This window comes from Amblyomma maculatum, chromosome 6 (assembly GCF_055883805.1).
Source record: "Amblyomma maculatum isolate TAMU_Amacu chromosome 6, ASM5588380v1, whole genome shotgun sequence".
NCBI classification, from domain to species: Eukaryota; Metazoa; Arthropoda; class Arachnida; order Ixodida; family Ixodidae; genus Amblyomma; species Amblyomma maculatum.
This window is the reverse complement of record NC_139349.1, coordinates 153,306,820-153,329,578: the sequence shown is the minus strand read 5'-3', so window position 1 is coordinate 153,329,578 and position 22,759 is coordinate 153,306,820. Positions and strand designations below refer to the sequence as shown.

At 48.9% G+C, this 22,759-nt stretch overlaps 1 protein-coding gene across 1 annotated transcript in view; it reads left to right on the top strand.

Annotated features, from left to right (window-relative positions):
• Nucleotides 1-9,158: 9,158 nt before the first annotated feature.
• LOC146187089 (uncharacterized) overlaps nt 9,159-22,759 on the top strand; it is a 29,600-nt gene continuing 15,999 nt past the window's right edge. The window contains exon 1 of the mRNA XM_084608175.1: nt 9,159-10,146. Within this exon, the coding sequence (XP_084464301.1) occupies nt 9,159-10,146 (988 nt within the window). The remainder of the gene's footprint in view (nt 10,147-22,759) is intronic.

The window sequence follows — 22,759 nt, the reverse complement described above, 5'->3', positions numbered from 1 at the left end:
ACCGAGCCGTCCACGGAGAACAGCACGCCGGAAGCGAGTGAGTGCCTCAGCCGGGACGGTGTCCCTACTTTTCTTGTATATAGTTGTAACTTGTAAATATTCCCTCTTCTGTCTTTTTAGCTCTGGGAGCCAGGTGCCGCAATCGGCTGACTGGTATTGCAGCCGTGATTGCCGGGAAGCAGCGGGGCGCTCGCGGTGGGCGCCGTTCGCCCAGAAGTTGCCTTGGGATGGCAGCGAGCGAGTAGGGCCACCCTGGGCTCTTTGGCGGAGACGCACAACCTCGCGGCGTTGCGTTCTAGCTATTTTCCTTAGCGCTAGAGCGAGTAGGCTTAAGGCTCTTTTGGGGAGCTGCCTGTCGCACATCGCAGGACAGTCTAACCGTGGCATACAGCATACGCAAATGCGTTTTTTGCTTGTTATATATTAAGCTCGCTGTAGCCGAACATCTTGCTGAACTAGAGAAAGCTAACTTCGTTCAAATGAACTTGGTATTTTTGGGCTGAGAAGGCAAATCGGAATTTTTGTGGAACCAGATTATTATGCCGGCAAACGAACCGCGGATGCCCGTGCTTCATTCGGATTAACGGAACACAGTGCGGTGCCGGATAAAACTGTTTGGCACTCGCATTGGCCCGCAATTTACCAAATGGTCATTTTGCTCAATTTATTTAACCTTTTTGGAGATCCGGAGGGTTGTGCAGATATCAAGTGAAGCCGCCTGGACCTGCTGCCATTATTTACGTTCCTGCCTGCTGCCCTGCGGCCGTGAATCACCGAAGCTCGGAGTCTCACGGAACCAGTCCGGCTTAACGGGAGGGGAGGCCAACCCCCTGCCTGTCAACAAAGGCGCGTCAGCGGGAACAACACCCTCCCGTCACGCTGGCTTCTGGGACCTGCCGATGGACAGCCGGGGCCCCTTCACCTTGTTGCTCGCCGGATGACACCAACGTTTGGATTGCACTAGTGTCTTGCCTGTGCGAGCTGCCCTGTGGTCGTCATTGCAAGCCTCGTGTGGACCCCGCGGATGGCATCCAAGGAGCAGCTCTTAACAACCATAGCTGAACATTTAAGGAGGGAGGGATGTGGAAAATCAGTTTCATCCCCCTTCGCCGCCACCGGTCATCACCACTCCGACGAGCGTCGTGGCAGCGCCGGCTGGAAGAGGAGGTAAATACCTCGCCTTGGGGGAAGGAGAATCAACGATGGATGCGCCACCAAGGCGTCTACGCGGGTTTCCGCGAGAAAAAGAGTGAGAAAGCTTCTGGATCCAACCGGCAACGAGAGCGGTCGTCTCCCGCCGCCTCTCCCGGCAAATGCCGGGGGACAGCGGGCACGGAGTACGCTGCGCACACGGGAGGACCCGTCGTGCACGACTGCCCATCTTCTGGTTCCCAACGGCGAAGCGACCGGTTAATACCGCACGCTCCCGCCGCCTCCCGCGGCAAACGCCGTGGTATGGCTTCGTGCGAAGAATGCGGCGCGCACGGGAGACCCGGCCGCCATATTCACGGCGCGTTCAAATGTTCGCCGCCGAAGTCGCACACCCATTTCCCAGCCGGTGAGTCAAGTCCTTCTTACGTAGCCTTGCCCTTCCAAGGAAAACCTTGTTGATGTATAGCTATCCGGCATGCTCTGTATTATTTGCAAGTGCAATAAATAGCATTCGAGTATTAACTATGTGTCTTCCACGTCCTTTGTCCCCTTTGTTCCCTCCGCGGGTCGCTAGCGAGAATGTTGCACCCTCATATCCCCCACAACATTGACAGCCGCTCCGGTGTCGACCAAGGCCTCTACGTGCCGGTCAAGCAGAGCGACGTCGACGAGTACGTAGCGAGCTTCAGTTGTTTTCGAAGCCGACGAAAGGAGGGGACAAGGAGAACGAAGGAGTGTGGGGACGGAACGGTGCCCCCTGAGTTCCGCCAAATCGTTTTCCGAAGTCGGAAGGCTAGCACAGTCCCTCGCGTAGTGCCCCCTCAGGCCGCAGCGGAAGTAGGTCGTGCGGGTGTCGTTACGCCCGCGTCGGTTAGAGGCCACTGTAGGGACTGCCAGTCGAGGAGTCTGCACCGAGATGGTGCGCGCGGCAGACGGTGGCGACCCCCGCGTGGCCAACAAAGTCGATTCCGCCTCAATGGCGAGCGCCATGGCGGCGCGGACGGACTCAGGACGCCCAAAACGGACTAAGCGCTGCACCTCAGGGAGTCAGATGGCGTCGACAAACGCCTCGGTGCCGACTAGGGCCACGACGTTCTGAGGTGCCACCGGCAGCGACTGCAGAACCAGGCGCTCAATGGTGGCGGCGAGGTCCTGGTATGTCTCCCCGGGCTCTTGACGGCGAGCTCGCAGGCGGTGGTACTGCGCACGGGGTTGACCTGAAGCACTGTTGTGGTCGGACAGGAGGCCCACCAGGACGGTGTAAGAGCCCAGCTGGTCGGGCGGCACGTTCTGCAGCAGCTCAGTTGCGCGGCCTCTCAGTTTGGAGACGAGCATCCATGCCTTCATTTGCTCGTCCCAGCCTCTCACCGTCGCAATACCTTTCAGTTGGATGCGGTAAGCATCCCACGAGATAATGCCGTCAAACGTGAGTAATTCCACTACGTCCAATGATGTACCCGCGCCAAACACGTTATTGGCGGCTACGACAGCAGGCCCAGCGACGGGGGCTGGAGGCAGAGGTGGCGGTGATGCCTAAAGACTCATGACCTGTGTTCGGCTCGGCTGACATAAGGCGACGGAAGTCGCGCCGGGAAGCTTCCATCTCCACAGCCTGGGCAGTCAGACGGGCCTCCCATGCGTCCATCCGCTGAGTAACTATATCCAGGAGGCGCTCAATACCGCCATCCAGCTGCTGCGAAGAACCGAGCCTCTCCGAGCGTCCTGTCGTCTGGCACGTCGGGTCCTTGACTTTGGGAGCGGGTGAGCGGCATGATCCCACTTCTGACACCAAAACGTTGTGGGATGCTGTGCCCGCCTAGAGATAGACACAGAAGAACGGAGGACACCAGGCAAACACCACTTGCCCCGGCGCTCTTCTTTTGTTCTCTAACCTTCGCGCTGGCGCAGCGCGCTCGTCTCGCGCTCGTCCCGCGCCTCTTCTTTTTCTGGCGCAGCGCTCCTCGGCGCGCGCCGTAACACCTACCCGTTTGTTCAATGTCTCGCCTCGGCCTGTCCATGTGCTTCTCATGGGCAGATGAATCACCCACACAAAATAGCGTTCAATGTGGGGAGGGGTCGAGGGCGATGCTCTTTGGCGGCGCGCTCAAAAGCAACGATAGCAAGAGTCGGTGCTGTTGTCCTGCCTGAGAGTGGTCGACAGCAGTGGAAGCTGTCGAGCGGCTCGCCAGCGGCATGGCGAGAGCACGAGACAGGTGCTGCCTGTCTAGCACCAGGCCGCTGCTTAATGTATTAGCAGCCGAGCCCGCAGCCGCGTTGTGACCCCTAAAATGTGACCGCTGCCGGAGACGGACCTAGGGACCAGTCCTACCGCACCCGATGCCTGACGGACTCGCTGGGCAGAGCGGGGTGCTCCGACTGAAACGTGCTCATATAAGTTAGCGAAATTCTTTTATGGCTTATGACTCGCCAGCGTGTCCGTCCGTGCGTGGGACACTTCTCGAGATTCCGTGGGATTTCACCTGTCAATTATGCTGATGACGTCATCAGAAAAAAGTCCTGTCTCCACAAGGAATCGAACCGCCATCCCTCGGATCCACAGCCGAGCACTTTAACCAACTGCGCCATTCCCGGGATCTCGAAAAGCATGTCATACTTCTGCTTGTCTACCTGATGCTGATACGACCACTCCCTTTTGTAGCGGGGGATCACAGAGTTGTGGATCAGGCCAAGAGATAAAGGAGTAGAAAAAGAGCAAAGCCTATACCAAATGCTGTGCATTGGTCAAATATCCCAGAAAAAAAAAGAGGGAGAAGAAGGATGGGAGTCTTTCAACAATAATTTACGCCACCTGTCGTCAAGGTGGTGCTTTGTCGTCTCTCCTGCCCTAGCTGCCCTTTGGGTGACGTCGAGTGCAGACCGAGTGCTGTCAAAAAGGTTTCCATCGGGGACGGTTTCGCTGCTGTAGGGGAGGGGAGTCGTAGTTTTGGGCACTTAATCACAACGTGCTGTATGGCTTCATCAGCCGTGTCGCACTCGGGGCACTTGGTATCCAAGCCTTCGGTGTATTTGGCTTGGTCGTCCTTGTGCACAGAACACCGCTCCGTGCCTCGCAGAGTAGTCCGCTGCCTCGAGTGTTGTAAGATGTTCTCCTTAGCCATAGCATGTTTTGCGCTGGAGTGCACCGCCACGGATGACTTCACCCGTGCTTCGCTATGCTATCTCTTCGTTTCTGCTAAACACTGACCAGTCATATAGAGACAGCTACAGACAGAGTCCCTACCCAAGCTACATATCAAAATTCATAAATAAGGATATGAATCCTTTCTGTCGCTTTTGCGCCGAGAAAGACTACTTCGATCCGAAGACAAGGCTTTCAAACAGACGTTCTCTGTAGGCACCAGCCGACGCTGTTGAACGTCGTCTTCTCTCAAACTCACGAGAGTCTTCTTCTTCTTTCCTTATGCGTATGCACCGCCTAATGTGACAATATGATCTGAGCATACAAATCACATAAACCTCCCTCAGAACCCTTGTATGATCCATCTAAAAAACTTGCAATAAGCTTAAAGTCCAGCGATGACCCTGACATTCGTTCAAGGCCGTCGAATGGGTCAGCGTCGCCAAAGGTCTCCATGGCCTGCAGTACGCTAGCTAACTTCCCTCTATTTGCCCATACTTATTCACAATAAAATTTTATTAGCCTCAGCTAGGATGGCCAGGACTTGAGTCGCACAGATGGAATTTACCTGGTGTGCGTTTGTTGCAGTTCTCCTTGAAATCAAACACTTGCAGTTCTCCTGCAAGTGTTTCATTGGAAGTACGACATCACTCCTGTCGCGTGGCTTTTGTAGCGAGAGCTATACTACGCCTGTCATCAGCGCATTTCGCCGAGTGTAAGACAGGCTACCACTGCGCATGCGCGGAAACTGGAGAGGAGGAACAGGTGCGCTGCGCATGACATCAGAGCTCGCGGCCGCCGTGGCCGCGTGCGGACTCCACTGCCGACGCAGCAGACACCCGAACAAAGAGAACGTCTTGCCAAGAGGAGGCGCCAAGATGCGGAGAAGCCTAGACCCCCAACAAAGAGAGCACATTGCCAAGTGGAGGCGCCAATATGCACAGCGCATTAATAATAATAATAATAATAATAATAATAATAATAATAATAATAATAATAATAATAATAATAATAATAATAATAATAATAATAATAATAATAATAATAATAATAATAATAATAATAAATTTACTCACAGGAAAAGAAAGGCGCAGTATTTGTCACACTTTCTCTGCGGATACCTGAAAACATTGATTTATAGCAAGGGAAATGCGCGGTAACTGTCTCACTTGTCCGTGGTATGTTGCTCTGCAGACGCAGGTGCCAATGACCAACATACCACGTGTAAAAATTGCTCACTTAGAAAGGGAGCTTAAGCAGTACTCTCTTGAATTGGAAAAGCAACAGTGGGGCCAAATCTGCGACAGCATGAATGGACAGCTAGTCACCAAAAAGACGTGGCTCCTACTTAGGCATCTTCTAGGCCCCAGTAACCCTAAATCGGCTCAAAAAGACCAATTGGTTCGACTTGTACACCAGTATCCGGGTACACAGGACGCACTCATTAATGAACTCCAGCAACGATATGTAAACATCACAGACAATGGACCGCTGCCAGACTACATTGGGTTGGATAATGCGTACCTCGACAGGGACATCGAGGATGCAGAAGTCTGGCAAGCGCTGGGTCAACTGCGCACAGGCACAGCACCTGGAACGGACGGAATAACCAATAAGGTTTTCCGAAATCTGGACCCTAAGTCGATCCTCGCTCTAACGGAATTCCTTAACCATCATTGGCAATCAGGCACACTCCCACAAAGCTGGAAACATGCCAAAATTACTTTCATACTTAAACATGGCAAAAAGCTAGCGCTAGAACATTTGAGGCCCATCTCCCTGACCTCTTGCCTGGGAAAACTATTTGAGCACATTATCCTTACTAGGCTCCAGAACTACGTTGAGGACAACGGTCTCCTCCCGGACACAATGATTGGTTTCAGGGCAAACTTATCTACCCAGGATGTTATGATTCGTCTCAAAAGTGATATAAGCGACAGGGACAGAAACAAACATACCAGAGCCGTCCTGGGCCTTGACTTAAACAAAGCCTTTGACAACGTCTCACACAGAATCATCCTTGATAATCTAAGTAGTATTAATCCAGGCATCAGAACATACAATTATATCAAATCATTTTTGTTTAAACGTACAGCCGTCATAACACCAGGAAACATAACATCCGCCCCAATAACGTTAGGAACACAAGGTACACCGCAAGGCTCGTTCCTTTCCCCATTTCTCTTCAATTTGGCACTCATCCGCCTCCCAGGTATGCTAGCCGAAATTCCAAATTTGCACCACACCTTCTATGCTGATGATATCACCCTCTGGACCAATAAAGGTAACGAGGGCGAAATCGAGGAAACTCCGCAATTGGCAGTTGACCAGGTAGAAAATTACGCCGCACAAGCAGGACTCACTTACTCACAGCCTAAATCCGAACTCCTCGTCATTCGAGGTAAGGGGAGAGGTAGGCGAGCAATCAAGATTCTATTCCCATTACTGTTAAGGTTAACGGACAACCCATACCAGAAGTCCAGACACTGAGGGTGTTGGACCTCTTCATCCAGAGTAATGGCAAGAATGCGGAGACGATTAACAGGCTTTCTGCCACTACCCATCAGACAATCCGTCTGATTAAACGAATCACCAACAGGAGAAGGGGCATGAAAGAGAATGACCTGTGCAGATTAGTGCACGCATTTGTTCTCAGTCGCTTCACCTACTCAGTGCCCTACCTACAGCTTTATGCCGCAGAGAAGACCAAGCTGGAGTGCCTCATCAGACAAGCATTCAAAGCGGCACTAGGGCTTCCTCATTACACATCTACAGAAAAATTTCTTCAACTCGGCATTCACAAAACACTCGAGGAACTTTGCGCGGCCCACATCACCACACAGATGGCGCGGCTGACAAAAACTAAAATAGGCAGGAGCATCCTCGGCGCACTGGACGCAAAATTCAGAGCCAGAAATAGATGAACCGAGAGATCTACCCACACCAATCAGGAAGCGGCTCACCATTAAGCCTCTGCCCAAAAACATGCATCCTATACACCACGAGGGTAGGAGGATGGCCAGGGCCCTGGCTCTATTCATAAGACTCATAAGCACCAACCGGGTGTTATCTACGTTGATGCGGCTGAGTATGCAGTTCCAAAAAGAGCATTTGCAGTGGCAGGGGTTACGGGAACACACGCCACATCCTTCTCGGCCTCCCTCCGTGTGCGCACATCCGCAATGGCTGAGGAGGCAGCCATCGCTTTAGCCATTACAAATTCAGAGGCAGATATTATCATCAGCGACTCCAAGACTGCCATACACAATTTCGCCCGAGGTAGAATTGCACAATCTACTCTAAATATTCTTAATAAGATTCCCTTCCCAGATAGGGACATTGAATTGATTTGGGTACCGGCACATTCTGGCAACCCTGGAAACGAGGCGGCTCACCAGACAGCCCGAGGTTTAGTCGGCCGGGCGGTGACCACCTCCGCTCTTGGGACAGCCAAGGATAATCTTATATCATTTCATGATTTAACCCACCACTTCCGCCTTGAATGAAGGAAGTTTCCGCCCCCGCACAAGCGTCTAAGCAATGAACACGAAATTACCTGGAGGAGACTCCAAACAAACTCCTTTCCAAACCCGGTAGTTCTCTCACATATTTTCCCCAGCCAATTTTCTCCCGACTGCACACTGTGCGATGAAAGAGCTACCCTCAACCATATACTCTGGGGATGCAAGGAGGACCCCCCACTTCCAGAATTAGGAGAAATCCTGCATCCAGATGACTGGGAGACCCTGCTGCGCAGCTCGGACCCGTGCATACAAGACCGGATCCTCAAGCGCGCCTAAGAGGTCGCTAACAGGCTTGACCTGCTGGCCATCTAGTAGGGCAATATAACTCGGCCCAACCCTATATAACTATCCGGCTAAATAAAGGTTTCTTCTCTCTCTCTCTTTCCCTGTCTCACTTGTTTTCTGTGGACACCTCAACCGCGCCGTAAGGGAAGGGTGGGAGTGAAAGTGGAAAGAGAGAAAGAGGAGCCGTAGTGGAGGGCTACGGAGTAATTTCGACCACCTGGGGATCTTTAACGTCCGCTGACATTGCACAGCACACGGACGCCTCTTCATTTCGCCTCCATCGAAACGCAGCCGCCGAGGTTGGGTTCGAACCCGGGTACTCCGGCTAAGAAGTAGTCGGGCCTCTTATCACTGCACCTTCCTGGAGGGGCTGTGGATACCTGAACCGCGCTGTAATGAAAGTGAGGACGGTGGGAGGGAAAGTGAAAAGAAAGAGGAGCCGTAGTAGAGGGCACATTTATTTTTAGATTTGACTCGTTCGCGGCATTACTCCCCCCTTAAAAAGACATCGCCTGGATGCTTACAAAATAAACGCAGAAAGGTAAACGAAATACTAAAAATGAAAATTGGTGGTCTTTAGCGCTCGAAATAAGGCTTCAGGCCCACCACATGGACGATATCTGGGTGCGTCCGGCGCCGCTGGGATGGGGTCATGCCACAGGAGATGACTTCGTTGTCAAGTCCTATGCGCCGAAGGACTTTATAAGGCCGTCGTCGTAAGTATGATTTACCCCGCCAGGGTGCCGCAGTGAAAAAAGAGGTGAAAAAATGTCCACCGCTAGAAGCTGCTGTTGTTGTGGCCGAAGCGGTGGCCTTCCACTTCCGGCTTCCGTGGGAGACGGACGTGTGATGGCAAGCTCTGAGCGTGCCTCGTTATCGGTCATGTCTGGCCGAGGATGCGGCGTACGACGCCCACCACTGGGCTATCGCATGGTTCTACCTACGTTTCCTTCGGGGTAGAGGCCGCAACAAGCCAAGGGCTACCTGCCAGCCTCTAATCCGCGGGCGCACGACTTCCCGTTTTCGATGGAAATAAAATTTGTACAACAAATCAAGCAATGAAGACAACGGTTTTCCTTCACTGTGATATTGCCGGCCTGCGTTATCGCGTACAAGATTTTCGTGAGCCGTTGGAAAATGCCAGTGTACTACCCTACGTGGCTGGCATTGGACCCTTCCAAATGTTCCATATCTGGATGCTGAAGATGAAGACTGAGGAAGCGAAGGAACGCCTGCTGAAAGAAGGCGCGCTGGAAGTGAAGAGACGCTACTGTGCGGTCATCGACCCGAACAAGCGTGAGTTGGTTTTCAGGGTGCACTGGGTGCCTTTCTACGTTTCGATGGAAGCGGTGCAGAGGGCGTTTGAAGACTTTGGAGATGTGAAAGAAGTCACTTATGAGCAGTGGAATAGCCTGGGTTTTGAAGAGGCCGAATCGACAACTCGGCTAGTAAAAATAGTGCTCAAAGAGGGGCTTTCGATCGATTATTTGCCCCACATGTACAAGTTTTACGGAGGGCTTGTGTTAGTGGTAGTGCCTGGACGGCCACCAATATGCTTAAGATGTAAGACGACAGGCCACATTCGACGTGATTGCCGCACTCAGAGATGTAGTTCGTGTCATATCTTCGGGCACGACCGGGAGGGATGCGTCCGGACGTATGCGCGTGTGGCCACGGGTATTGTGCCGCCTCAAGACGACGGGAGCGAGTTAATCATAGACCAGGAGGAACTGGAGAGCGCTGGAGCCCTGCCCCCTACAGGATCCGGAGAGGGGCTTGCTGTCCAACAGCCGGAGCACACCGCCGGCGGAGGGAAGACGCAAGTTAGCGAACCCGCTGAAGAAACGACTGGAAAGGGAGCGGAGGCTGCTATGTCGTCGGATCAGCCAACAGCGAAACGCACTTCGGAAGGAAGCGTTGCTGAGTCCCCGATGGATATGACAACCGCCTCCATGAAGAGACCACGAGACTACGAAAAGGTACCAGCTACAGAACGGGAACTGCGTCGACTAGAAAAGCAGTGGAGGGTGGAAGGCGCTAAGAAAGGCAAGTTAGCCTTATCGCAAACCGCGTTGCGTTCCTCGTCGCTCACTCGCGACGAGAGACTGAAGAAGTGAGCCTTTAGTCATTGTTTGTTAGCTGGGTTTAGAGTATGGCTTATTGGAAAAAACCGCTAAAAGTGTGCACTCTAAACGTCCGAGGGCTCGCCTCGAGACGGAAGCAAGTGCAGTTGAACCGTTTGTTGAGCGAACTAGATTTAGACATTGTAGCCATACAAGAAACAAAGGTTGAGGATGAGCAGCAAATAGATAATATGGTGTTTGGTTTTCGGTCACGCTTCAATGTTTGCGTAAGCCATGCAGTCGGTTTGTCGGCAGGTTGCTGTTTTTTCCTGAGGAAAAGTGTAGGCATAGCAGTGGAGCAAGTAATAACTTGTGCAAGGGGGCGTTTCGTCGTGTGCGACATCAAGTACGAAACCTGTGCGGTGAGGGTGGTGGTCCTGTATGCACCAACGACACAAAAAGAACGGCGCGACTTTTTTGAGCAGTTGGTGCCTTTCCTAGAATGCAGTCGTGCGCTTATATTTTTGGGAGATTTCAACTGTGTTGTAGACTCTCGAATAGAAATGTTGGAAAAGACCAAAGTGCCGAATTGCTGAAGTGTGTCCTCAATGAGTGCAGCTTAGAGGACGTAACAGTCCTGGTGAACGGTGAGAAACGTGTGCATTTCACACATTTTAAAGGTAGTAGTCACGCGCGACATGGCAGAATATATGTGTCGCCGGAGTTTTCGCCTACCTGTGAATAGTATGAAGTGAAGCAAGTGTCATTTAGTGACCATTGCTTAGTTACGGTCACGCTGGGAGGAACGAAGCAGTGTAAATCAAAAATGAACTGGGACTTATGGAAAATAAACTCGAGGCTTACAGAAGACGAACTATTTTTAAGAAAAGTTAAGGAAAGCATTGATATTTTTTTATGAGAGCGAAACAGGCTGTATTGAATCCTGGGAACGATTTAAACAGGAGGTTAAAATGAATGCAATTGAGCGCTCTTCCACTATTAAGTATGAGGAAAAGAAAGAAGAAAAGCAACTGCAAGAGAGAGAGAGAAGGCAGAGAGGTTAACCAGGAAAGCTTCCGGTTTTCTACCCTGCACTGGGGAAGGGGAATGAGGAGTTTAAAGGAGAAAGATAGAAGAGAATGATAGGAAAGGTAAGGCGGCGAGGAGCACAGTCACAGTTTCTCAATCAATTTATGTCTTTCATAAAACACATAAGTGCCTTGAAGGCTTTGCCGTTAGACGCCTTCTGCGGCCATGGGCCGAGGATTTTCTCCTCTGTGAAAGGACGGCTGTCAAATGATCCAGAGCCGAACGCAGCGCATATCTTTCGCTTGAAAAAGCAGGGCACTCGCAAAGGAGATGCTGTGTGGTCTCTTAAAATATTTAGGACGTGAAGAAGAACGAATGCCGGGTATGTTCATGCATGATATAAAAGGCATCAAAGTTAGGCTAGAAGCTTTGGATGCCCAGAAGTACAGAGGCGCTGCGATAAGAGCGCGCACGGAAAAATGGCTCGGTGGCGAGACGCCAGCAAAACGCGCCCTCGCTGATTAAAAGCGATATGCGCGCGCGAACGAGATAACGGCTATTGAATACAAGGGGCAGAGGCATGATGATCAAGACGGAATTACGAGCGCCCTCGTGGACCATTACCGTGAGCTGTTTTCGAGCAAAGCACCAAGTGAAGAAGGGTTTAGAGATAACTTTTTGCCTTCGATGCCAATATTAGGCAAAAAAGTTACTGAAGAGTTAGAAAACGAATTAAGTGTGGAGGAAATAGAAAAAGCCATTGATCAATTGAATGTCGGAAAGTCCCCGGGTCCAGATGGTTTGAGTGCGGCCTTTTACAAGAGCCTTAAAAGTGAGTTATCTGTCATGCTCTATAGGCTTTTCAAGGAGTGCTTTGATGTGCGTTATTTGCCACCGTCGTTTAGCAACGCGCATACGGTCTTGGTTCCCAAGACTGATGAGCCAGCCATGCTTTTAAAAGTTACAAGCTATAGACCGATCACGTTAACAAATGTTGATTATAAAATTCTGATGAAGGTGTTAGCTAAGAGATTGCAATACATTATAAAATATATTGTTGGACCTCATCAAACATGTGGAATAAAGACCAGAAGCATATTTAATAATATTCATGTAGCGCGTAGTGTGTTCGAGTGCTGCGATGCTCTAAACAGGAGAGTGGCCATTGTTCAAGTTGATTTTGAAAAAGCATTTGATCGTGTGTCTCATGAAATTTTGTACTGTTTGTTGAAACATATTGGTGTTGGTGCTGTTGTATTGAAAGGAGTTAAAATGGCTTATGCATGTTGTTCTATACGCCTTATGATTAAGAAAGTGTTATCTGGAAGAATTGATGTAAGAGCATCTGTGCGGCAGGGATGTCCACTGTCTCCTCTCCTCTTTGCTATATATTAGGAACCATTGTGTAGAATGGTAACTGCTAACGAATACATCCGTGGTTTTAAGCTGGGAGTATGTGAAGTAAAAATATTGGCATACGCTGATGATGTGGCGCTTTTTTGTGAAGACCGCGAAAGCGTTACGGAAGCTTTGAAAGTAACACAAAGGCATTGCAGGCAGACTGGTAGTGCTGTTAATTTAAAGAAAAGTCTCGGAGTCTGGCACGGGGAATGGGAAGAGGAACCGGAAATTTTCTGTGGAGTAAGATGGGTTACAAAGCTCGGAGTTAATTTGGGAGTCCTATTGGACAAATACGGGAAAAATACGAATTACTGGAATGAAAAAGCGGAAGAAATACGGGAAAGGACGAAAGGATGGATGGGACGTAACCTCTCTATTTTCGCCCGTGCGACTGTATGCAATACCTTTTTGGTGGCAAGAATAATGTATTTACTTCAAGTATTGTATTGTGCTCGAAGCAATATACAAAGGTTCCATCGTGTATTTGCGGTCTTCATTTGGTCGTCCAACTGGGAACGAATTAGCAGAGATAATCTCTTTCTGCGAGTTAAAGACGGAGGGTTGTCTCTAATGCATCTATATGTGCGGCAGATGGTTTTAAGGTTTTGTTTCCTACGTGACCAAAAAGATGCATTCCTGAGAACCTTTATGCAAATCATGCTGTCCAGTGCAATTCCAGAGTTTATAGTCTCTTCATGCTCTGCTCGGGGATACACTGTGTCACGCTTCCTGCGAGAAGTGGTGTGGTGGTTCAGGTTTTTGCGCGTGCGGTACTCTGTAGAGTATTTAGCGACGGTACCACCTAAGCGCCTGTAGAAGGATCTTATTTCACAATTGTTCCCAGCTCCATTGTACAAAACCTTATACTGTGAAGGCCCAGGGAAAGACGTGCTCAAGCGAGTTAAAAACATGTCTGTTGCACCGGGCGTAAAAACATTCTTTTTTAAATTGCATACAGGAACCCTCCCAGTCAAAACATGGATTGAAGAAAAGGGCCTTTTTGTACCTTGGGGCTCAAACTGTCTACTATGTAGAAAACCTGAAACAGTTGAGCACGTCCTCCTGGATTGTTGGGATGCGGTGTTTTACTGGGATGTGTTACAAAGGACACTTAAAAAGGACCTGCCATTGACGCCACGTGGAATTCGGTACTTGACAACTGTTAATGATGATTTTCAGTATGACCTCATCATGCTATTGGGCCTTCACAGTATTTGGAGGAGTAGGATGGCTTATAGACACTGTGATGTCGATGCACGATCTGTATGTGATTATTTTGCTGAACAAGTGTAAAAACTAAAAGAAATTTTGAAGCAGCAAGACGCTGCGGAGGAGGTCTTGAGTCTGATGGGCGAACTTGTGGTAATGAAAGTCCATTAGACACGGTTGTCACCCAAGGGGCATGGCAACCACAATCTTTTACTGATATATTTGTACCAATTCATGCAATAAAAAAAAAAAGCCAGGGTGGCGCAGTGGTTACGGCGCTCAACTACTGTTCCCAAGGACGCGGGATCGAATCCCGGCCTCGGCGGCAGTTTTTCGATGGAGCCGAAAAGCAAGGCGCCCGTGTGCTGTGCGATGTCAGTGCACGTTAAAGAACCCCAGGTGGTCGAAATTTCCGGAGTCCTCCACTACGGCGTCTCTCATAGCCTGAGTTGCTTTGGGACGTTAAACCCCACAAACCAAACCAAACCTAAGTTCGATTTATTGATTAATTGCAGTTTGTAGCAAAATACAGTTTTTGCCGTGGGAACGAGGCTAAAGGGGACGTACAAGTCACCTGACTGGGCCTTCGGCACCACAATTGACATGTGCAACACAACGCAGCAGGCACAGAGCAGCACAATATAGTCAGTCATATGTCAGAATGTAATACAAAAACTTGTATGGTCGGATGTCGGTACGCTGCTGGTCTTTATTGCCGTGCGAGTCGTCGAGCTTCCTCTGCACGCTGCGGATAGGTGGCGACGTCGAGGTTGTCTTCTCTCACGTGCGGCAGCATCGCGTCAAGCGTTGTCGTGAGCTTCCTGCCGTACCCTCGCAGATAAACTAAAAGGTTTATCTGGCGACACTCAATTAGCACTGTTCATTAACGACTTAAGTTGTAGTATTAATCTGAACATTCCCGTTGACGCGTTGTTTTTAGATTTCGAAAAGGCTTTCGACAAGGAGGAGGAGGAAGATGAGGAGGAAAGGCAAGGAGGTTAACCAGTAAAAGCAACCGGTTTGCTACCCTGCACTGGGGGAAGGGGATGAGTGGATATAAAAGTTGTGAGAAAGGGATAGTTGAAGTTAATACAGTCACATAACAGACACGCCACATCACATCACGTTACAGTCATGTCATAGCAAACTCATAGTCTTTCGATTAGGCCTGTGCTTCTCATAAAGCGGAGCAGTGCCTGGGAAGCCTTCGCCGCAGACGATCGCCGTGGCCACGGACATAAAATCTTAGTTTCATTCAAAGGGCGTCCATCTAAATGCTCCAGCGATTGGCACAGACACTTCCTTTCCTCGCTGTAAATCGGGCACTCACAAAGAATGTGGCCTATACACTCGTCGCATCCACAGTTTGTACATGTAGGGCTGTTTGCCATGCCTATCATAAAAGAATACGAGTTTGTGAATGGCGGCGTAGAACCCACAGGCGGCACAGCAAAGTTTCTTCGCGTCGGGGTAGGCCAGGTGGAAGGCGGAGCTTCAGGTTACGGTCCAGGGGTTTTAAGCGGCAGTTCGCAAATAGGCCAGAATTCCACATGGAGAGTGTGTGTTCCCGGGCAAATGCGCGAAGCCTGTCCGCTGCGTCTGCCCTGGAAAAGGGAATCACACAATCGCCGTCTTGGTGGGCTGTTCGTGCGACTTCGTCCGCCCGAAGATTGCCCGCTATGCTGCTGTGTCCTGGAAGCCACTGACAGATGATGTCATGTCCTCCATTAATTGCACAGTGATGAATTTGTCGTATTTCCGCAGCGAGTTGTTCATGAGCTCCACGGTGAAGAGCCGCTTTTAATGCTTGCAGGGCTGCTTTTGAGTCTGTGAAAGTAGACCACCTCTGGGGGCTCTGCTGACGGATGTGCCTAACTGCGACACGAAGAGCGGTTAGCTCTGCAGCTGTTGAAGAAGTCTGGTAAATTGTCCTAACTTTTATTTCTGTATTAATTCAGGGTATGACCATGGAGCCTGAAGAACTCACGGCATTCACGGAACCATCGGTGCAGACGTGCAAACAATTTGCATGGTATTTATGGAAGTATTCAAAAGTGATTTGTTCCAGTTCTGTCGTCGATAGCTCGACCTTCTTCCTGATCCCGGGTATTGAAAGAAGCACGTGGGGTTTATGCAGGCTTCATAGTGGAGAGGACGGTCTAGATGCGGGTGTAAACTGGGATGGCAATATAGCGCGATGCGCATCAACGGTCTTTGTAAATGATGTACGCGGCCTGGTTATGGGAAGACTGGCCAAATGACGACAGGGAACCCGAGAGATGTGTCGAAAATGTGCCCTCAGGAGCCAACTGTTAGGTAGGTAGATATGGGATGCTCCTGTGCAATTAAAATGGTAGTAGCCGTAGAGGCACATTTCGGCAATCCCAGGCAGGTTCGCAGAGCTTGAGCTTGAACGCTCTGTAGAATTCCTAAGTTGGTTTTCTTGATATTTCCAAGTGCAGGTAAGCTGTACCGAAGAAATCTCATAAATAACGCGCGGTATAGTTGTAGCATCGACCGCACGGACGCTCCCCATGACTTTCCCTCAATAAAGGCAAGTATGTGAGTAATTGCTGTCAGCCTCTTTTTCATGAATGAAATATGGGGAGTCCACGACAGATTTCGGTCGATGATAACTCTCAGAAAGCGATGGCTGCTTTCGTAGGGTATTGTTTTTCCATCAATGCTACGGTGTAAGGTGACATGTTCTTGCGTGTAAATGCAACCAGCGAACACTTTTCAGTTGATATTTGTACAGCACGCAGGTGGAGGTAGGTCGCAACTATACTTGCCGCCTTTTGAAGCCTCGCTCTAACCTGTGGGCGCGTAACTCCTGATGCCCAGATGTAGATGTCGTCTGCATATATTGAAAGTTGCGCCGATTGTGGTATTAAGTCGACAAGCACGACTAGAGTAAGATTGAAAAGCGTTGGGCTTAGTACTCCGCCTTGTGGGACTCCACGGGAAGTGAAATGAGAAGATGTTGGGCCATCGTCAGTCTGCATAAAGTGAGACCTGTTGGATAAATAACTGCGTATCCAGCAAAAAACACGACCGCCAAGCTCGGCAGCTTCCAGAGCGTCCAAAATGGCCTGGTGAGTGACGTTTTCATATGCGCTCTTTATATCCAGGAACAACGCCGCGGGTAAGCGCTTCAAATTTTTTTGGTGTTGTACAGATGATACCAGGTCCACCACGTTGTCAATCGAAGAGCGTCCACGTCGAAATCCTGACATAATATCCGGATATATGCGGTAGTGCTCTAGGTACCATTCAGTACGTGTAAGCAGCATTCTTTCAAGTACTTTACCAACGGAACTAGCCAGTGCAATTGGACGGTATGATGTCAAGTCTAGAGGCGATTTGCCAGGTTTCAGGAGCGGAACTAAACGACTGCACTTCCACTCGTCTGTAACTGTACCCTCACTCCATGATTTGTTGTAATATTCCAAAAGAGCATGCCTATATGTTCTTGTCCAAGATTTGCAAGCGCAGTGTATGTTACACCGTCGGGACCCGGCGATGTTGACCGTCTGCAAGAAGCCAGCGCAGCGTCAAGCTCCTCCAAGGAGAAGGGAAAGTCCATTCGTGAATCCCGTGAAGCTGGAAGATCGTTGAAATGCAGCGTTGCGGTTGGAGTCGATTGGCCATGCTACCCTACGCAGAAATTTTCTGCTACCTCGACCCCACTACGTCTTTGATAGAGTGCGAGAGATTTGAATGGGTGGAGCGGTTTAGGGGATGTTCAGAGACCACGAACGACATTCCAGATGCGTGATAAAGGCTTGCGGGGATCAAGCGTTTCACAGAATGACCGCCAGCGTTTTGCCTGGAGGGCTTGAATTCGGCGCTGAATTTTCTTTTGCAGGCGCCTCGCATCTCTGAGGTCGAGGCGCGACTTCGTGCGTCGGTATCTACGCGCTGCCCTCCGTCGCAATGCTCGCAGGCGCTGTAATTCCGTATCAAACTCTGTATAGGTAGGCACTGGGGTGAAGACGTCGCGTTTATCATATCCTCCTTAATTTTCTCTTCAATACTTGCAAAGAGGCCTGCTGTGCAAGCATCTTCCATAAGTGCTTGAAATGCCGACCAATCGGTGTGGCGCATTCGTGGAACAGACGTAGATGTGGAAAGGCCATTAATGATCACATATGTAGGAATGTGGTCACTTCCGTGTGTTTCTATATCTGCAAACCGTTGGACGTTGTTGGTAAGGCATCGAGACACGAAAGCTAAATCAGGACAGCTGCTGTAAGTTGCCCCTCGAATAAAGGTCGGTGTACCGTCATTAAGACATTACAGGTCATGATCAGAGGCGAAGGACACAAGCTTTCTTCCCTTGAGGTTCCTTCGAACACTTCCCCACATCATGGGGTGAGTGTTAAAGTCTCCTATGATGGTCCAAGGGCCAGGTGTAATCGCCATCAAGTCGCTCAATCGTGTGGCGTCAAAACGACTGGATGGCGACCTATACGCACCCACAAGTGTAGACGTGAGATTGCGCTTCTTCACTGTCAGGCAAACGTACTGGTTGTCTTTGCTGGGAGTAACCGGATGGATTACATATGTGAGTTCTCGCCGAATATAAATGATGACTTTGCTGTTTCCCTGTGCGTTGGAGATGCAAATGCCTCGTAACCTGACAGCTCGTATGATCTTTGGTACATTCGGCTCACAAATAACAAGGATGAGGATGCGATTTGCATAAACATATTGTCGAATATCTGCGATTCGCGACTGACGCCCACGGGTATTCCATTGAAAAATAGAGGCGTCCTTGAATGTTTATCCAAATGTTAATGCTGGGGGAGCCATTGTGTCTGCTACTGTAGAGCCGCTAGAACTGGTGTTAGTGCGTCCAGAACCTGTAGCGCATTCTGTGCTGCTGGCGTGTGCAGACTAGATAGCACAGCGCGGATTGCATTCATCATGGACGTGAGAATGGCAATTACCTGTAAGTCTTGGCCATGTCCCACATCATGACTTTTCTCTAGTTCGGCAGCAATAGCAGGACATTCGGTTCGCGGCAAGTTTCCTGGCACAGCGGACGTGGAAGGTTTTGGTAGTGATGGCCAGTTAACGTCTGAGGCAGCACCTCCAGATTCACCGCCCGTCGAGGTTCCTTGATTTAAAACTGAAGGCATAGGAGTTGGACAAGTTGCAGGAGTACTCGAGGCCTTGCTATCAAAATTAACTGCTTTCTTCGATAATCTTCGGCGACGGGAACGACGCCGTCGCACCTTAGCAGCGGCCTCTCTGTGTGTAGATTGCTCACGCACCATTTGCTTCAGCACTGCCCGTTCTGTATTTAAGCGGGGGCAGTCCTTCGGGGAGGAGTCATGAGGGCCATGGCAGCTGGCGCACTTCAGAACAATCGCGCGGCAAATGTCGCCGCTATGCGACTCGGAGCATCTAGGACACACGATGGAATTTTTGCAGACCGCACTTACGTGCCCGATCTTCATACACTTTCTGCATTGAAGTGGCTTAGGAACGAAATGCCGGAACGGGTGTCGGAAATGTCCAACCTTCACATGCGATGGTATGCAGTCTCCCTTGAAAGTGAGCTTGATGCATTTCGATCTCCCGAGGCGCTGCACTTGCAGTATGAAGATGCTATTTGATGTTGGTTTGATTAAGACCGGTAAATTGGTGTCAGCGATGGCCTCGTCAACATTGTAGATGACGCCGGCCATAATGCCACTGTCTTGAAGAATATGGGAGCGCACACTGACGTCTCCGAGTTTGTTGACGGTGGTTAATCTCTCCAATGCGCTCCGCTCCATGACATCAATGACAATTATGTTTTTGTAAGAATTCACTTTAACGTCTTTTATCTTTCCAGGGACGAGGCTTTCAAGGAACACAGACGTGACTTGCCTGTTGAGTTGATTCAGATTGTCTGTTGGCGTCTCTGGCACAAACAAGACAGTGTGTGTCGGAGGGCCTCGCGAAGGCCCCGTCAGGTGACTTGTACGTCACCTTTAGCCTCGGTCCCACGGCAAAAATTGTATTTTTGCTACAAAGTGCAATAAATAAATAAATAAATAGTGATGACCGTTGACGTACTTGATGAGGACGAATCTTGTCGTCGGTGTAGTCTTCGCTTTGCTTTCTTGCTAAGCACCGGCACGAACCCATCGTCGTCAGCCGAAGAGTCATCATTAGCAGGCGAGTACAGCACGGTGACCTGGCTGCTTGCGTCACTCGAGTTGTAGAGGCGCTTCCTCTGGGCGACCGCTGCCGATGCACCGGGTTCCACAGGAGGCCCATGAGTGTCCACTTGCATCGCCGTGAGAAAAAGGGAGCGGCACATCCCGGTTATGTCACAAATTCCAAAAAACAACGGAGACGGGAACGCAGCGTTCTGGTAAAGAACAACTTTGACAAGGTTCCTCATAAACAGCTTTTCCTCAAACTTCCACGTCTAAACCTTAACATATATGTCTTTGCTTGGATTCAGAACTCTTTTACTAACCGGCAACAGTTCATCCTAGCTAATAAAAGTTTTTCTCGTACTCCGGTTATATCTGAGGTGCCCCAGGGCACACGCCCTTGGTCCCCTTCTTTTCCTTACATAAATGACCTACCAGCTAACCTTCGTTCTAATGTCCGCATGTTTGCCGATGACTTCGTTATTTAGCGCCGTTTAACCAAAAGTAATGACCAAAACATTCTTCAATTTGACATTTAATGCATAATAACCTAGTGTAAAAGTGGCTAATGTCCTTAACGCGACAAAAACATCTCTATTATCTTTTCGCCGACGTCACTCTTTGTCACCTTCAAAATACATTATCTCGAACTAACAAATCACTTCCGTACAAACATATAAATATTCAGGCATTCATCTGACAGTGATCTTAACTGGTCACATCACGTAACGCAGATTACAAACAATGCAAATTGTGTACTCTGATATTTCCGGCGAACACTGCGCCTAGCACCTCCATCAGTGAAATTATTGGCTTAACACTTATCCGTCCGAAACTTGAATATGCGAGTGCTGTTTGGGACCTTCACCGATTAAAGAACCTTACTAACATTCTCGAAACAACACAAAATCACGTGGCAAGATTTTACTTGGCCCACTTTTATCACGTGTCACTGAACTAAAACGCAATGCTAACCTATACGAACTCTGAAATCCGTCGTAACATCACAAGACTGATTTTTTCACAAGATTTATCATCATCCCCCCTCAAGTTTATTATCAGCCCTGACTATCGCACATTCGGCCGCACAAATCACGAGAAGACCGTCTATCCCGGACCCCCACCCGCCCAGACTTCTGCTCATCTGTCATCATTTTTTTGCACGCACCGCAAAAAAGTCTGGAATGACTTGCGCAACACAGTCGTAGTTCATGCCGACCCATCATTCTTCAAATCATCCATAGAAAGTTTGTGTACCTAAACCTACTCCCTCATTTAATACCCCTCTAATGGGGCTTTTGAGGTATTAATAAAGAAATAAATAGCTTAGTTCAGTATATATCTTTATTTCTGTTTTTTTTTTTTTTTTTTTTTTGCTATCAGTCATGCAGGCAGTCTGGCCACGGTCCTTTGTTTTCTTCCTGGTAATTTCTAGTGATTTCATATTTACGTTGAAATGTACTTTTTATATTCTTGTGAGTTCTTTCGTACTGTCTGGGGTTTATCTCATTTCTCTTTACATCAAACACATGACCAAATTTACCAGCAACATTTCTTTATGTTCCTCCTGTGTTTTTACCTATGTTTACTATTGCTCGTGCCCTCTTTTTTCTTGAATTTTAGCATGCAGTTCAATGATTACGGCATTTTCCTACAAATAAGCCAAGCAAAAATAAGTATCGGATACCTTTCTGCATATTCAAGCTATATATTCTAGTCCTGTTATGTCAGCGTCTCTTTTTTTTTTCCTTTGTAAAATCTTGATAGCTTAAAGTTTACTACATTTTTCTCTAGAACACTAAGCGGTGTGACGAAAAAAATTGCTGGCCTTTTCTGCCTCTGTTCTCAGTTTGTATGTGAACTGCCAGTTCTGTTCTTTTTCCTCTAATCTTTCTTAGAGGGTTTAAAATTCGTCGTATTTAAATAAATCATTGACATGAAAAGGCGCTGCAGTATTAGCGACGCTTTATGTTCGCTTCTTCCTAGATTGTTTTAATCTGTTCATGTTGAGCTTCAATTCATTTTGTATGCATTCAAATTTTATATGTTGAGTAAAAATAATTACAATCACTGACCAAGTCAACATAAACAAAGACGACGTTTCGGAACCCCTACGGGTTCCTTGATCACAATGAGGTGGATAAGGCGAGGGAATGGAAATTTAAAGGCGAAGCTGGGGACGTAATGATTGTGAATAGATTAATCACATGTTTCCTGTTGTGCGATTCAGGACTCCGGTTGTCGTTTGGATGAAAGACGACTCAAACAGCAGCCGCGTCATTAGATTCTTTTCTTTAGCTAAGATTGTAGCATCGTCCCAGGCAATTTGGTGCCCCGTCTTATGCGCGTGCTCTGCCAGTACACTTGCAGCAATCTTATTGTTTCAGACGTCACGCTGGTGTTCTTTCAATCTTCGCGTGAATTTCCCAGTTTCACCGATATAAACTTGACTGCAATCGCCACAGGGTATCTTATAGACCACACCAGAGAATTGAACAGAAGGCAGGGAGTCCTTAACATTAACAAGCATATTGCGAAGCTTGCAGGTCGGCACGTGTCCAATGCGCAAGTAATATTTTGAAAATACGCGGGAAAAAGCTTCGCTAACACCACGCATATAAGGGATCCTTGCGCTGGCCAAAAACGTATTGGGAGTGGTTATCCAAGGTTGCGAAACAGTTTTTTCAATCCTCGAAACAAAATGCGTGGGAAATCCATTGTTGCAAAGCTCGTGCCGTACCTTCTTAAGCTCGGACTCCCTGTTTTGGTCGTTGCAGATCGTTCTGGCACGAGTAACAAGTG